Here is a 16,823-nt window from a genome sequence, read left to right as displayed (position 1 = left end):
AATTTGGCTGTGGAAATGGACATAAGAATATAAGAAGCAGGAACAGGGTAGGCCATTCAGCCCTTTGACCCCACTCCGCCATTCTATATCATGGCTGATCTTCTACTTCAACAACATTTTCCTGCACTATCCCCGTATCACTTGATGTTTTTAATATGTAGGAATCTATCGATCTCAGTCTTGAACGTACTCAATGACTGAGCCTCCAGAGCCCTCTGGGGCAGAGAATTCCAAAGATTCACCACCCTCTGAGTAAAGAAGTTCCTCCTCATGTCAGTCCTAAATGGCCTGCCCCTTATACTGACCAGGAGCAATCCAGAGTAAAAACAATTACTGAGGGGAGGGCCAACTTCAGTGAGGTGGGAATGGACCTGGCCTAGGTAAATTGGAATCAAAGATTGGCAAGCAAGACTGTAATGGAACAGTCAAGGTTAAAGAGAAGATACAGTCAAGGTACCTTCCCATGTGGATAAAAGATGAGTCAAACTAATACAGAGTTCTCTGGATGACAGAAGAGATAGGGACAAAGAAGAAAACCAAATAGGTGAAGATAAGAAAGAATATGAGAAGAGACTAGCAGCTAACATAAAAGAGAATCCAGAAGTCTTCTATAGTCATATAAATAGTAAAAACATGAGCGATAATGGACCTAAAAAGGGATTTACGTAAGGAGGTGTCCTCCTGAGGTTTCCAGCATCACAGATTCACCGTGATTCACTCGTGATATCAGTAAATGCTGAAGGCAGTTACGACCCCTGACAAACTCCCTGCTGCAGTACTGAAGACGTGTGCTCCAGAACTTGCTGTGCCCCTAGCCAGCAACAGCACCCAACCATGTGGAAAATTGCTCAAGTATCTCTTATACACAAAAAGCAGGACAAATCCAACCCTGCCAATTAACGCCCCCATCAGCCTACTCTCTAAAATCAGCAAAGTGGTGGGAGGCATTGTCGACAGTGCTATCAAACCGCACTTAGACAGCAATAACCTGCTCACTGATACTCAGTTTGGGTTCTGTCAGGGCCACTAAGCTCCTGACCTCATTACAGCCTTGGTCCAAAAAAAGGACTTAAAAGCTGAACTCAAGCAGCTAGGTGAGAATGACTGCCCTTGACATGAAGGCAGCATTTGACTGAGTTAAGGTATTAAGGAGCTCTAGCAAAACTGAGGTTAATGAGAATCAGGGGGAAAACTCTCCGCTGGTTGTCATACGTCGCACAAAGGAAGTTGTGATTGTTGGAAGTGAATCATTTCAGTCCAGGGACGTCACTGAAGAAGTTCCTCAGGTTAGTGTCCTCAGCCCAACTATCTTCAGCTGCTTCATCAATGGCCTTTCTTCCCTTGTAAGGTCAGAAGTGGGGATGTTTGCTGATGATTGCACAATGTTCAGCACCATACGTGACTCCCCAGATACTGAAGATGTCCCTGTCCAAATGCAGCAAGATCTAGACAACATTCAAGCTTAGGCTGATATCTACCTCACACAAGTGCCAGGCAACAACCATCTCCAAAAAGAGGGAATCTAACTATCTTCCCTTGACATTCAATGACATTACCATCGCTGAATTACCCATGATCAACATTCTGGCCAGAAACTGAACTGGACAAGCCATACAAATACTGTGGCTAGAGCAGACCAGAGGCTATTAATTATACAGCAAGTAACTCACCTCCTGATCCCCAAAGCCTGTCCACCATCTACAAGGCACAAGTCAGGAGCATGATGGAATACTTCCCACTTGCCTGGCTGAGGGTGGCTCCAACAACACTCAAGAAGCTTGACACCATCCAGGACAAAGCAGCCCACTTGATTGGCATTCCATCCACAAACATTTATTCCCTCCACCACCGATGCACAGTAGCAGCAGTGTGTACCATCTACAAGGTGCACTACAGCAATTGAGCAAGACTACTTCAACAGCACCTTCCAAACCCATGACTTCTGCCACCTAGAAGGAAAAGGGCAGCAGATGCATAGGAACACCACCGCCTATAAGTTCCCCTCCAAGTCACTCACCATCCTGACTTGGAACTGCAACTGCTGCTCCTTCACTGTCGCTGGGTCAAAACCCTGGGTCTCCTTTCTATGTACTACTGAGTGTGGACCTGCACCCCACACTGCCACAGTTCAAGAAGGCAGCTCACCACCACCTTCTCAAGGGCAATTAGGGATGGGCAACAAAACTCTGCCAGCAACACTCACAGCCCATGAATAAATAATAAGTAAATATGTCAGAGGGTTGATCAGAAATGAAAAAGCCATCAATCCGAAACCATTGTGAAGCTAGATCCACTAAAACAGAGACTACGCCAAAATAATATACAATATTTTATTCATAATCCCCTTATAAACACAGCATCAGCTCCCAGCTCCCATTAAATTAATGTCAATATTTACACACAGCTGCTGGATTAGGCAGCAGTCTGGCTGTACATTGCATTCTTGGGTCTCCACTACAAGCTACAGCAGTGTCCCATGGCACCAGTGCATAGTGAAGAATAAAAGAGTTTATTTGTGCTGATCCATTTTCTCAGGAAGGACCTGTTTCCTGCTCTTGTGCTGATTTGGCCTCTTTCTCTTCGGCCTCGATTTCCTCTGTGGTGGGGATGGAGTTTTTCTTTGGCCTTCCTTTGGGCTTTGTTGGAGCCTCATGTCCTCCTTTCAGCACCTGCATTAGAGAAATTGGTTTAAACATGGATGTCAACATCTGGGCAATCTGCAAGTGATAGCTGTGATTGAGAGGAAAGCGGGGATTACTTAAACACACTGCAGCGTAGAAATTCGATCACAACCAGCAATGGGCAGGACACACACAGCACGTGTCTGTTGGTATTGACTCAGGCAGCAAGGTATATTCCTGCTGACATTTATAATGATGCAGTGGAATAAACAGATCCACCTACGTTACTCATCGACTGTAGACCTACCCCAGTGTGGGGAGGGATATCAGGTATCTATGATGGCACTTGCAGGGAAGATGCATTCTGGCTGCAGACACCATCTAAGCATTTGTGTTGACGAAGCGGTTGAATGAAGGAACAGCAGGCACTGAGGATCTCCAATGCTGCCCTGGAGGCACTGTTAGGCAGTGCAGATGAGAACAGAGTTCTCCACCAACAGTGGGAAAAAATTGCAGAGTATGTCAATTCCAGGAGCACTGCACACAAGACATGGTTGCAATGGCTCAAGAAATGCAGTGATCTAACCAGAGATGTTAAGGTAAGATGACCTCTCTTATTCACTGCTCACAACTGCACCATTTGCAGCCACACGAATAAGCCCACTGACAGCACTCAAGGCTTCCTATCCACAACTCCCATTTGCTCTTAGCTTCATGGCACACACTTCACTACATCTCCTCCTCCTCAAACTCACATGCTGCTATTACAGCCCTCTCTTACAATGCTTGTCTTGCATACAGACTGACACCTATTCCACCATAATAGCCACACATTCTCCTAACCCTACTCACTAACACACTCTATTTGTGCAGGAGAAGACCACATACAACATCAGGCAACAGGCTGCCAACAGAAGTGGAAGATCCCACCTGCTCTTGAAAAGAATGTGCTGGTCATCCTGGGCAGCAGCAGAGTGGAGACCATCCTCACTGAAGGAGATACTGAGCAAGCTTTCTTCAAAACTAATCCTCTTTCTCCTCACTTTTCCCTTACCCACGCACTCAGCGTGACAAAGCTGTCACCTTACTCTCTGGTCTCCCTTCACACCACAAGCTAATCCTTGTCTCTCTCTTTCAGTAGCTAAGGAATTTAAAAAGCAACTAAGAGAAACAAAGGGCGATATGAAGAGAGACTGACAGCTAACATTAAAGGCAATCCAAAAGTCTTCAAAAGGCTGTATGAGAGGGTGGTAAAAGGAGCAGTGGGAGGTGATTAGGGATAAACTGAGGAGGATAAAGTAGAACTTCAAAATGACATAGACAGGTTGGCAGATAAAGTGTAATACAGAGAAGTGTGAAGTGATTTACTTTGGTAGGAAGAATGCAGAAAGACAATATAAAGGATAAAATTCTAAAGAGGGTCAAGGTACGGAAGGATCTGGGTGTACATGTGTACAAATCATTGCAGGTGGCAGGGCAGGTTGAGAGAGTGGTTAATAAAACAAACAATTCCTAGGATAATAGGGGCATAAAGTACAAGATCAAGGAAGTTATGTTGAATTTGTATAAAACTCTGGTTTGGCCTCAGATGGCCCAGCTCTGGACGCCACACTTTAGGGAGGTAGAGAAGGCATTGGAGACAGTGCAGAGAAGATTGAGGAAAATGGTTCCAGGGATGAGGAACTTCAGTTATGTAAATAGATTGGAGAAGTTGGGATTGTTCTCCTTGGAGAGGAGAAGGTTGAGAGGAAATTTGATAGAGGTATTCAAAATCACGAGGGGTTTGGACAGAGTCGATATGGAGAAACTGTTCCCATTGGTGGAAGGATTGAGAACAAGAGGGCACAGATTTAAGGTATTTGGCAAAAGAATCAACAGTGATATGAGAAAAACCTTTTTCACGCAGTGAGTGGTTAGAATCTGGAATGCATTGCCTCAGAGTGTGGCGGAGGCTGATTCAATCGGGAATTGGACTGTTATCTGAAAAGGAAGAAGGTGCAGAGTTACAGGGGAGAAGACAGGAGAATGGCAATAGGTGAATTACTCCTTCAGAGTGCCAGCACAGACATGGCAGCCGATTGATTCTTTCTGTGCTGTAACCATATGGTGATTGTGAGTCTGTGGATCTCCTGGAACCACTTCAGTAACATGAGACTTAACAGGAGACCAGCTTTTCTGAATCTCACCCTGACATGCAGCGGCTCAGAGACTGGGACCATCAGAGACCTGGGCCTGGTGTCTCATCCAGCATAAATGCACAGCAACCAGGACAAGGGATAAGGATATCAGCACTGCCAGCTTGCCACAGGGAGGGTTCTCTCTATAGAGAGCTCATCTGCAGACTTTGAGGGCATAGGGTCCTGATAAAGGCTGATGTAAAATGAGAGATGCACTGATCAGTCTGCCAATGAGCCTGTACACCTCGCTTCAGCGCTCTGTACTCAAGCAGAGCCCTGAGTACTGAGGCACAGTCCCAGGGGATTAGGAGACGCACCGCACCTCCTTTCTCAAGGGAAACTCATGCCTGCTTCCGCTTCACCCACTCCACCAGTGCCCTTGTTAGTGCCACATAACCAGTCGGGCAAGACTGCTCAGCCCACCCTGCAATGCTGCCGTGTGTGACCGGGTTCTGGAGGTCACCTACCACCTGCCATGGTGTCCTCAATGGAAGCTCAACAACTTTTCACCTCTTAATCTGTAGACTTTAGGAAATCTTTTCATGGGACCACCAGATAGAGCAAGGTTCACACAAGACAGACACCAAGGGCTTGTACAAGGGTGAGTTGGGATTTTTTTTTTGATGAATGCTGACGCGCATTTAATTTTTGTTCTGTATGTGTGTTGCTATTTAACTTCGCAGTGAGATAAGATCTGGAGTGACAAAAGGCAATGAGTTGCAAGAGGAAAGGTGTGTGGACTTGTGGGACTGTAAGTGAATGGGGAATTGAGACGCTGCCTGAGTTCAGGTCCTCGTGCTCACTGGGAACATGGGTGGATGGAGGTGGTCACTGCCTCTCTTACTCTCTCCCTCCTCCTGCACTTCTTGCTGCCCACATCATCTGTAAATCTGATTTGCAAATCAATTAGTTTCCAATAACAATGTGTCAATTAGCTGGTCAGATGAGTAACAGAGATACAAAAGCATGGGTGGGAGTGGGGATCACTGCAGGGCTCTCCATGTGTACCAGTGATTATGTCTCTGTGGAATCAGTGATGATTCTGACTGTGATTACTGGTTTGGCTGATCCAGATTCTCAGAGGAAGATGAATATCTTCTTTTAAATGTCGAGTGCCAATTCTAACTCATTCCCTGCTGTAGCCACAGGCTGACAACAAATAGATTTAATTAACTACAGCGGAGAGTGGTTAATGTGGAAAATGAGTAGCCCAGAGAGGCCATGGGAGCTGATGAAGGGAGAGTAGAAGATACGTGAGAGAGAGAGAGAGAGAGAGCGTTAATGTTTGGGAGAGTCCAGGTAATCTGCAGAGTCTGTTACATAGAACTACAGAGAACATGCAAAAACTGGCCATTCAGCCCACCATGCTTCCCTATCAGCTAATCCTTCTGTTATTTCCTCCCTCAGAATGCTAATCTAGTTTCCCCTTAAATGCATCTGTCATTTTCATCAGTCACTTGCTAGGGTAAAATGTTCCACATTTTCACCACCCTGAGTAAGGAGGTTTCTCTTGTATTCCATGATGGATTTATTAGTGACTATGTTATATTTATGGGCCCTAGTTTTGGATACACATATGGATGGTAGCAACTTCTCTACATCTACAGTATCAAGCCCTTTAGTAATCCTAAAGACCTTTATCAGGTCACCCCTCAGCCTCCATTTTTCCATGGAGAAGAATCCCTGCCTTTTCAGTCTTCTCTAATAGATAAGCTCTCTCATGCTGGTATCACACTTTACTGCTTCTGTACTTTCCCATGTCCATCCTCCATATTGATGGAATGAAAAAGGAGATTGCCTGCAGAGCCACATTATCCCACATCCATCTCACACAGATTGACTGCACAGTCATTGCTAGAATGGACCAAACCTTCACCTCCTGGTGAGTGATGTTCATGATTCTGTGACATCGAGAAATCTCCTGCTGCCTGTAATAAACAAGTCATTGTGTCAGCTGGGATCTCCCACGATAGGGCAGGCCTCTGGGAAAGCCAGAGGGGGTTGCATACAAATCCCCTCTAAAATACACGCTCTGGGTAAATATCCTCCTGTGCCCCCCAACTGGGTGCCCACAATCCCTCCCACATCAGCAGTTCACGAGAAATAGTAGCTGCAACTAGTCCCTCCATCAAGAAAGAATCTAACCATCTCCCCTTGACATTCAATGGCATTACCACCACTGAATCCTCCACATCAACATCCTGGCAGTTACCATTGACCATTAACTGAACTGGACCAGCCATATAAATACTGTTGCTACAAGACCAGGGGTGAAATTTTCCGTGCCCGCTGGCATCAGGCATGCTCGGCGGCATGAGCGGGCAATGTGGTGAGAAGGCTAGAAATCGGTGTCATGACGTCATGAAACCAGTTTGCGATCGTCCGCTTAGCCCATAGATAGTGGGCCACATTTCCTGCCATCGGATGTGGGAACCTCATTGTAATATATCTGCATATCATTATAAGGCCAGCCCGCTGGAATGATCCACCCCTGTATGATTGCATGCCAACATGTTTCACAACAGCATTTATAAGGCGTGTACTTGGCGGGCCACACTTTGAGGGGAACTTGAAGGTGAGTGCACAGTAATGTCATGCAACACTCGCCCGGATCACCTGTTGGACTTCAAGGCTGTGGCACGTTTGTGGGGGGCTGGGCAAGCACTGCCCTACCCTGCGGTTGAATGTAGTGTACAAGCACATGCTGGGTAGGAGAGAGGGAAGCAGCTATGCATGATGGAAACCTTGTATAAAGTGACCATTCCTCTGCAGCTGAGGCAGTTCAGATGCAGCTACATTGACATACGTGGAGTTGGGCCTCTAGCTCATCTGCTCACTCAAGCAACTCAGTGGCATGAAAATGCCACCTCTAAGTGCTCCAGAGCTTTTCACCCATTGGGCACAGACTGCAAATTCATGAACATTTTAGTGGATGCAGAGCAGTTGGACGACTGGTCACGTTGTATAATCTCCTCGCTAAAGCTGAATACAGAGCAGTCACTGCTGGAGGTGCTCACAGACACTTGCAATGTTATCATCCTGGTTTGAACCAGTCTCCCCCATGGCTGAAGCTAACAGTGCAGCCTTGCTGTGCAGGTTAGGAGGATGCCTGTGCCTGAGCTGAGAGTACAGCATGCAGTCCATTGGATGAAGCTGCCACCAATTGGTCAGGTGGAGTGGGCAGAGGTGGGTAGGGTTCAGGCAGCCATGCAGTGCACTAAACTCTGGCCATCCAAGTGGTGGCCAGCACTCTCTGGCCTTCAGACTTAGCCTGGACAGGTTCTTGGTACACCCATGCTAACCCATGTGTCACTCTCTTTCATCCTGCAGGGGGAGTACATCAGGATCATGGAGCCTGGTGAACTAGCTCTATGCCTCATGGCTTACAGAGAGTGAAGGTGACGGAAGAGAGAGTGACTGAGGTTCCACATTGTGCAGAGGGAGGAGCATCAACCTCTGGGAGAAGGGGCAGCTGGGGCTCCCACATACGGTGCTGAAGAGCCACAGCGACCCATTGTTGATTGGCGCCTAGCCATACACAGGGTCTTTAGACGCCCCCTTTCATTCCCACAGATGACCAACAACCAGTGTCACCAAGAATGTGCATGTCTAAGGAACTGGTCGGCCACATCTGTCAACTACAGCAGGATTTGGTGCCACGGGGACATGGAGGGCATCCACTACCAGTGGCCATGAAAGTGACAGTGGTGCTCAATTTTTATGCTAGTGGCTCCTTTCAGAGCTCCAGAGGTGGCCTCTGTGGGATAACACAAGTCTCCACCCAAAATGCATCCATCAGGTCACAGGTGCCATCTTCGTGAAGGCACACAACTTTGTACATTTCGCCCAGGACCAGGAGAGCCAGGATTCAAGACGGATTGGAGTTGCCCAGATCTTGGGTTTCCCAGAGGTAAGGTTGCCATTGACTGCACTCATGTGGTGCTCAGATCTCCATTGCAATAAGCAGTCAACTATGTCAGCCGCAAGGGATTCCATTCGCTGAATGTGCAGCTGGTGTGCGACCACCGTAGACGCATCCTGTAGGTCTGCGCACGGTTTCCAGGGAGTGTCCATGACTCCTACATTCTCAGTCGGTCACAGATCCCTGACATCTTTCAGGGTTCACAGGTCTACCCACAGAGGTCGTGGCTGATGATACCTGTACAGGGGCCTCAGACTGCAGCAGAGCGATGGTATAATGAGGCTCTTGTTGCAGCTCGCAACTTGGTGGAGCAAACCTTTAGGATGCTGAAAATGAGGTCCCAGTACCTGGAATGGTCTGGTGGAGCCCTACAATACAGTCCACAGAGGGTGTCACGCATCGTTGTCATCTGCTGCACCCTTTACAACCTGGCGCTGTAATGGGGAGAGGAGCTGGAGGCCTCCTCTGATGATGACACCATTGACGGTAAAGATGGTGAAGAGACACTCGAAGGCAACGATGACAGTGGTGAGGCCCTTGCACTGGCTAGATGAGGCAGGCACACTTGGCAGTCCCTCATAGCTGCCAGATTTGTAGAGGATGATGCCGACATACAGTGAGGAGACACCATAGTTCCTCACACTGCAGCTGTGAACATTTGACTCCATTCTGGCTTATGGCAGTGCACATACCCTCTGCGCTAAAGCTCCTGTCATGCATACGCAGTAGAAGCCCTAAGAGTCCTCGATTGCAGGAGGATGATGACGACATTCAGAGAGGACACTCCATAAATCTTCACACAGCTTCTGAGAATGTCTGACTCCTGTCTGGCTGAGGGCAGCTCATTTGCACTCTGTGATCAGGGTCACATCATAGAGACGCAGAGATGAAATTTTAGAAGCATCTGATCCTTTGTCCACCTTCAGCACCTGTCCCCTTCAGGAGCACAGCATCACTGGTCACAGATGCTGGTGTGATGGGGGCCTGTCCCACCTTAAAGGTGCTGAGAGCACACAGAGTGAATGAGAGAACTCTGTGATGCCTGCCCACCACACTCTGGCAGCAATGACCAGCACCATCGAGGTATACGGAACACTAATATGTCCAGGGAGTGTGAGGCTGGAGCATCACTTTGGTCTAAAAGCTGCATAAAGCACAGGAAAGGAGCCCAGGACTGAGACACCTGCCTTCATCTTGTGCAGAAAGGTTTCACATTTGAGTGACAAGAACACTGCTCATCAGAACAAGGAATCATAGGCAGGGAGGCATTCTTGGGAGTTTAATAGTGGACATTATGTACAAGTGATTAACACCCATGCCCAGGCTGTGCAACCACACTTTCTAAACTTTCCTAACCCTGCTGCTACATCTCAGTGTTCCCCACTGTGGCCATCCACGGCGGAGATGGAGGCAGCCTGCTGACTGTGACACCCTGTCTGTGATGGCTTTGGCAGGCGTCCTCTGGAGGGCCGAGACTTGGAGGGCCCTGGCCAGCTTTCAGGATCCTGCTGTGTGGCAATGGCACCCCTCCTCGCCCTGTGGAGCTGGAGCTGCTGGGGTCACAGGAAGAGGGGATTCGGATGGGCCGGACATTCCCGGAATCACCTGGATGGACGGCTCCAGGAGGTACACCTGCTGATCCTCCTTCCTGGCTGATTCTTTGAGGAGAAGGGGTAGCTGGAGTGAGATCTGGTTGCCCCACACCCCTCTCGCACACATACTGTTGAAGATCAACGATGGCATCAGCAATGGAGTTAAGCTCCTGCAGCAGCGCAAGAGTGATGTCCAGGATCAAGCCCTCCATGGCAGCCGCCATCCTACCAGTGTTGACCTTGGTGCGTTGCAATGCCGGTGCTATCACCTTAGCCTGAAGATGGATGGAGTCCTCCAACGTGCCTTGCAATCTGAGGAGTGCAGCGGACATCCCTTCCTGATATTCCCGAGCTTGCCTTTGCAAGCAACTGTGACATCACCGAGTCCAGAGGCTTGTCATCTGACTCAGACTCAGCAACGTTCTGGCCTCCAGCAGCCCTCTGAGTGCCAGGGATTTGGAAAATCCCTGCTGCTGCCTGTTGTGGATCAGAAAGTGTGGTGTGCTCACCAGATTGTGATCCTGAGGCTACCTTAAAGTTAAGTCCCAATGAGGTGTGTGTTTCTGCTGGTGGAGCATGTGGGTGAACTCTGTGACGGGACTTCAGGGAGGGTTTCAGCAGATTCCTCTTCTGAGTTTCCTCGGAGCTTGATTGGAGGCCTGGATCATGGACTTTGTTGGCTGTTTGGCAGATGTGCCTGTGAAATCAAGGGGAGATAATTAATGCTTGGCAGTGGTCTGTGAAAGAGGACACATCACTCACAGCCTGGTCATCTGATGGATGTTGCACAGCTGGATCCTCACTTGGTAGAGCAGCACCAACCTCACCGCCAGCACAGGACCAGATCCTCACTGGCCAGTTAGATGGCCCTATTTTCAAAGTCCATGAGGACCTTGATGTCAGGTATTCCTTCACCGATAAGCGACCTCTCCCTGCTGTTGTGTGCCAGCTTGAACTGCCATGGAGAGACTGTAAGCGGGACACCTGCCAGTCCAGGTGATAAGTATGCCTGGCATGTGTGGGTGGTGAGTGGTCCCATGGACAGGATGAGGACAATGAAGGTGTGTGTGAGAGAGTGAATGGTGATGTCCCTTGAATCGCCAGTGAGTGATAGCCCTGTGGGTGTATGATGGGTTTGTGAGTGTGTAAGTTGAGAGTGATGAGAAGAGCGACTTACCCTGGCAGAACAGAGTCATTCATTCTTTTTCTGCACTGGGTAGCTGTCTTCTTTAACAGGACATTGGTGCTGATCACCACTGCCACTGCCTCCCAAGCCTTGTTGGTGATGCCACTGCCCTACTGCAGCCAGAGCAGAGGTAGAGGACATCACGGTGTGCCTCCACGGCATCCAAAAGGCGCTAGAGGGACGCATTATTAAACCGAGGGGCTGCAGTTTTTTTGCCATCCTGTCTTCTGTGTGGCAGTCCTGTGCTGGAAGCATGAAGAGGTGTACCGGCCGTTGGACTTTAAATGTGACACCCGGCGTGATGAAGTGGCCAGGTGATGGCGTGGTGGGCGAATGAGAGCCCACCCACCATGAAGAGAGCGTGTTTCCCGGGAATGCATAATTAATGAAGCAGGTTTGGGATGATACGGTGTGAGAAGCCGTGATTGCTTCCAGCGGGTAAAACATCGTTTTCCCTACCCACTACTGCACTTAGTGCAAATCTGGGATGATTCTGCCCCAGGTCAGAGGTTGGGAATCCTGTGGCGAGTAACTCATCTCCTGACTCACCAAAGCCTGTCCACCATCTACAAGGCATAAGTCAGGAGTGTGATGGAATACTCCGCACTTGCCTGGATGAGTGCAGCTCCCACAACGCTCAAGAAGCTCAACACCATCCAGGACAAAGCAGCCCACTTGATCAGCACCTCATCCACAAACATTCCTTCCCTCCAACACAAACAAACAGTGGCAGCAGTGTATACCATCTACAAAAGGCATTGCAACACCTTCCAAACCAACTACCACCAAGAAGGACAAGGACAGCAGATGCATGGGGACATCACCCCATGGAAGTTACCCTCCAAGTTACTCACAATCCTGATTTGGAAATATATCGCCGTTCCTTCACTCTAACTGGATCAACATCCTGGAACTCCCTTCCTAACAGCACTGTGGGTGTACCTACACCACTTGGACTGCAGCAAGATAGCAGCTCACCAATACCTTCCCAAGGGCAATTGGGGATAAGCAATAAAAACTGGCCTAGCTAGTGACACCCACATGCTGTGAAAGAATTTTCAAAAACTGCCATGGGCTCTCTCTTTTGTTTAAAATATTTTACTGATTTTACAATAACATTGCTAAACACCAATCCAAGATCCAATTGCAAACTCTGCTCAGACACATCAAGCACATGAACCGCACTCACCAGCTTCTTCCACTTCATCCTTCGGTTCTGGTACCAGGTTTTCACTTGAAGCTGAGTTAATCCCAGTGACTGTGCAAGATCCAACCTGAGATAATACACAAAGCAGAGTCATTAGAATACACAGTGAGGGGTAATTAGAGCACACAGTGAGGGGTAATTAGAACACACAGTGAGGGGGCAATTAGAGCACACAGTGAGGGGCAATTAGAACACACAATGAGGGGGCAATTAGAACACTCAATGAGGGGTAATTAGAGCACAAAATGAGGGTGAAATTAGAGCACTCAATGAAGGGTAATTAGAGCTTACAATGAGGGGGAAATTAGAGCACACAGTGAAGGGCAATTAGAGCACACAGTGAGGGGGAAATTAGAGCACACAGTGAGGGGTAATTAGAGCAGTCAGTGAGAGGAAATTAGAACACACAGTGAGGGGGCAATTAGAGCACACAGTGAGGGGCAATTAGAACACTCAATGAGGGGTAATTAGAGCACAAAATGAGGGTGAAATTAGAGCACTCAATGAAGGGTAATTAGATCACACAATAAGGGGGAAATTAGAGCACACAGTGAAGGGCAACTAGAGCACACAGTGAGGGGGAAATTAGAGCATACAGTGAGGGGGAAATTAGAGCACACAGTGAGGGGGAAATTAGGGCACACAATGTGGGGGCAATTAGAGCACACAGTGAGGGGCATTTAGAGCACACAGTGAGGGGACAATTAGAGCACACAGTGAGAGGGAAATTAGAGCATACAATGAGGGGGAAATTATAGCACATAGTGAGGGGAAATTAGAACACACAATGAGGGGGCAATTAGAGCACACAGTGATGGGGAAATTAGAGCACACAGTGAGGGGGAAATTAGAGCACACGGTGGGGGGTAATTAACGTACACAGTGAGGGGGTAAATAGAACATACGGTGAGGGTGTATTTAAAGTACACTGTGATGGGGCAATTAGATGACTCATCCCCAAAAAACTCCAACAGGTGTTTCAAAAATGATTTCCTTTTCATAAATCCATGTTGACTCTGCCCAATCCTACTATTATTTTCTAAGCGTCCAGTTATCATATCCTTGATAATAGTTTCTAGCATTGTCCCTACTACTATGTTAGGCTAACCAGTCTGTAATTCCCTATTTTCTGCCCCCTCCTTTCTTAAATAGTGCAGTTACATTTCCTACCTTTCAGTTACAGGAACTGTTCCAGAATCTATAGAATTTTGGAAGATGACCACCTTCACTATCTCTACAGCCACCTCCTTCAACACTCTGGGATGTAAATCATCAGATCCAGGAGAATTTTCAACTTTCATCTTCGTTAATTTCTCCAGAACTTTTTTTTTTGCTCTAATACTAATTTCTTTCAGATCCTTAATCTCAATCGTCTCTTGGCTCCCTAACATTTCAGGGGTTTTCTATATCCACCTTCATGAAGACAGACACAAAATATTCACTTTTTGAGCCGGTTCCTTATTCCCATTATAGATTCTGTCTTTGCTTGTAATGGGCCCACATCTGTCTTTTCTGATCTTTTCCTCTTTACGTTCCTATAGAAGGTTTTACAATCCATTTTTTATGTTCTTCGTGAGTTTACTTTCATATTCCATTTTCTCTTTTTTTATCAATTTCTTGGCTCTCCTTTATCCCCACAGTGAGGGGGTAATTAGAGTACATGGTGAGGGGGTAATTAGAGTACATGGTGAGGGGTAATTAGAGTACACCGTTGGGGTTGATTAGAGTACACTGTGGGGGGCTGATTAGAGTACACCGTGGTGGGGGTCATTCGAGTACATCGTGGGGGGGTCATTAGAGTACACCGTGCGGGGGTTGATTAGAGTACACCGTGGGGGGAGGGGGGGGTGGTGGTTAGAGTACACCATGGGGGGGTTCATTAGAGTACACTGTTGCGGGGGGTGATTAGAGTACACCTTGGGGGGGGGTCATTAGAGTACACTGTGAGAGGTTAATTAGAGTTACAAAGTGAGGGGTAATTAGAGTACACAGTGAGACCTTGCTGTGTGCAAATTGATTGATTTATTTGCCTCCATAACAATAGTGTTTACATAGAGTTTTACAGCACAGAAACAGGATATTCTGCACAAATGGTCTATGTTGGTGTTTACACCCTACACAAACCTCTTCCCACTTAACTTCCTCTAGCGCCATCAACATACCCTTTCACTAATTTCTCCCTCATTTGTTTATCCAGCTTCAATTAAGGGTATCTATGTTATTTGTTATTATTATTATTATTTGTTATTGCTTCTATGTTATTTGCCTCAAATACTTATGTAAAAGCAAGTTCCACATTTTAACCACTTGGAGTAAAACACTTTCTCCTGATTCCCTTTGGGTATAAGACAGTCACTAATAAATCCATAGTGCCTTGTTTTGGACACCTCCACAAGCAGAACTACCTTCTCTACAGCTGCCGCATCAAAACCTTTCATCATCTAAGGACCTCTCAAGTCACTCCTCAGCCTTCAATTTTCTAGAGAAAGCAGCCCTGGTCTGTTTAATCTTTCCTGATAATTATAACCTCTCAGTTCAGGTTTCATTCTGTCAATCTTTTTTTTTTCACTTTCTCCATTGCTGCCATATCCTCTTAATAATTGGGAGACCTGAACTGTAAAGAATACCCCAAGTGTTGTCTAACCAACATTCAATACAGGGTTAATCTAATTTTTCTGCTTTCACTTTTGGCATTCTAGAAATGAACCCCAGTGTTTAATTTACTTGCTTTTTTAGCTTTATTAACCTATTTCACTCTTTTTTGTGATTTGTGCATCTTTACTTCTCAATCTGTTGTGCCTCTACCCCAATTATATTTATTTTCCAAGCAGTGTGTGGACCCCCATATGCTTCCTACCAAAATATACCACCTCCCACTTACGTTGAAATTCATTTGTCAAGTTATTTATGTGTTTTGTCACAGTTTTCCTTACTATTAACAATACCACCTAAGTTAGTGTTATCTGCAAATTTTGAAATTATACTTCCAATTAAATTGTTGATGTAAATTGTGATTCCAACAATGGTCCCCATGAAACACTACTTCCTAACTTCCATCAGTCTGAGTAACAAGACTTAAACCCTTCTCTCTTTTTTTTTTGACTTGTAACCATTCTGCTACTTTTCCCTGATTCCACATATTCTGACCTTAATCATGAGTCTGTTGTGCAGTACTTTATCAAAGGCTGTTTAAAAGTCTAATTATATTGCATCTACTGTAATACCAGTGTCTACTTTTTCTGTTACTTCTTCAAAGGTGTTTTAAAATCTGTGTTGACTGCACTTTACTTTATTTTCAGTTTCTAAATGTGTTTTTAAATTAAATCTTAATAAAGATTCCAGCTTCTTTACTGCCACTGACCATTAAACTAACTGGTCTAAAAATCGTTGGATTTGTTCTATTTCCTTTTTAACTATAGGAATCACATAAGCTGTCTGCCAATCCTCTGGCACTATTCTTTTTTCCAAATAATTTTTATACACTGTAACAGTGCCTCTGCTATCTCTTCCCTAACTTATTTTGATATGCGCGGATGCAATTAATCCAGACCGGGGGTGCTTTCTTATCTAACTTTGATTACTTCATCAATTATTTCCCCCCTTTTTATCCTAAATGTTTTTATCTCCTTTGAGCTCTTCCTTTAATGTCATGTTCACTTTTTTATCTCCCCAAATACTGAGGCAAAGTAATTATTTAATATTTTGACTCTTTTGCTGCCGTCACCTGTGTGTGTTTGATGTACATCCATCAGTGACCCTATCCTGATTTTTCTTTTATCTATGTGTCTGTACAATACTTTATATTTCTTGTCATAATCTTTGATAATTTAGTTTTGTATACAAAAAGTCAGTTGACAGTGCAAAACTTGAGTATTGCTGAAAAAAGAGGTATTTTTTGTCGAAGTTTTTTGTCTTACACTCATCAGGACAGTTCTCAAGAAAATAGCAATTTCAGAGGAACAACATATACTGTATGAGAAGACAGTGCTGATTGGTCGCCAAGTGGACTCTGAGTGGTAGAGCTGTTGCCATGAAGAATGCACCAGTTGATGGTGACTGACAGTTACATGCCAAGCATTGTTTGAAATTTAAACCAGGCAGCTTTGACTCCGATTATC

At 46.1% G+C, this 16,823-nt stretch overlaps 1 protein-coding gene across 1 annotated transcript in view; it reads right to left on the bottom strand.

Annotated features, from left to right (window-relative positions):
* Positions 1-2,316: 2,316 nt before the first annotated feature.
* LOC121269650 (homeobox protein BarH-like 2) overlaps positions 2,317-16,823 on the bottom strand; it is a 41,285-nt gene continuing 26,778 nt past the window's right edge. The window contains exons 3-4 of the mRNA XM_041174417.1: positions 12,688-12,772; positions 2,317-2,669 (exon numbers count right to left, since the gene is read on the bottom strand). Coding sequence (XP_041030351.1) covers positions 2,532-2,669; positions 12,688-12,772 — 223 coding nt within the window. The 3' untranslated portion in view covers positions 2,317-2,531. The remainder of the gene's footprint in view (positions 2,670-12,687; positions 12,773-16,823) is intronic.

This window comes from Carcharodon carcharias, chromosome 25, assembly GCF_017639515.1.
Source record: "Carcharodon carcharias isolate sCarCar2 chromosome 25, sCarCar2.pri, whole genome shotgun sequence".
In the NCBI taxonomy this organism is placed as follows: Eukaryota; Metazoa; Chordata; class Chondrichthyes; order Lamniformes; family Lamnidae; genus Carcharodon; species Carcharodon carcharias.
The sequence above is the reverse complement of the archived record's forward strand: the minus strand, read 5'-3'. Positions and strand labels throughout refer to the sequence as shown.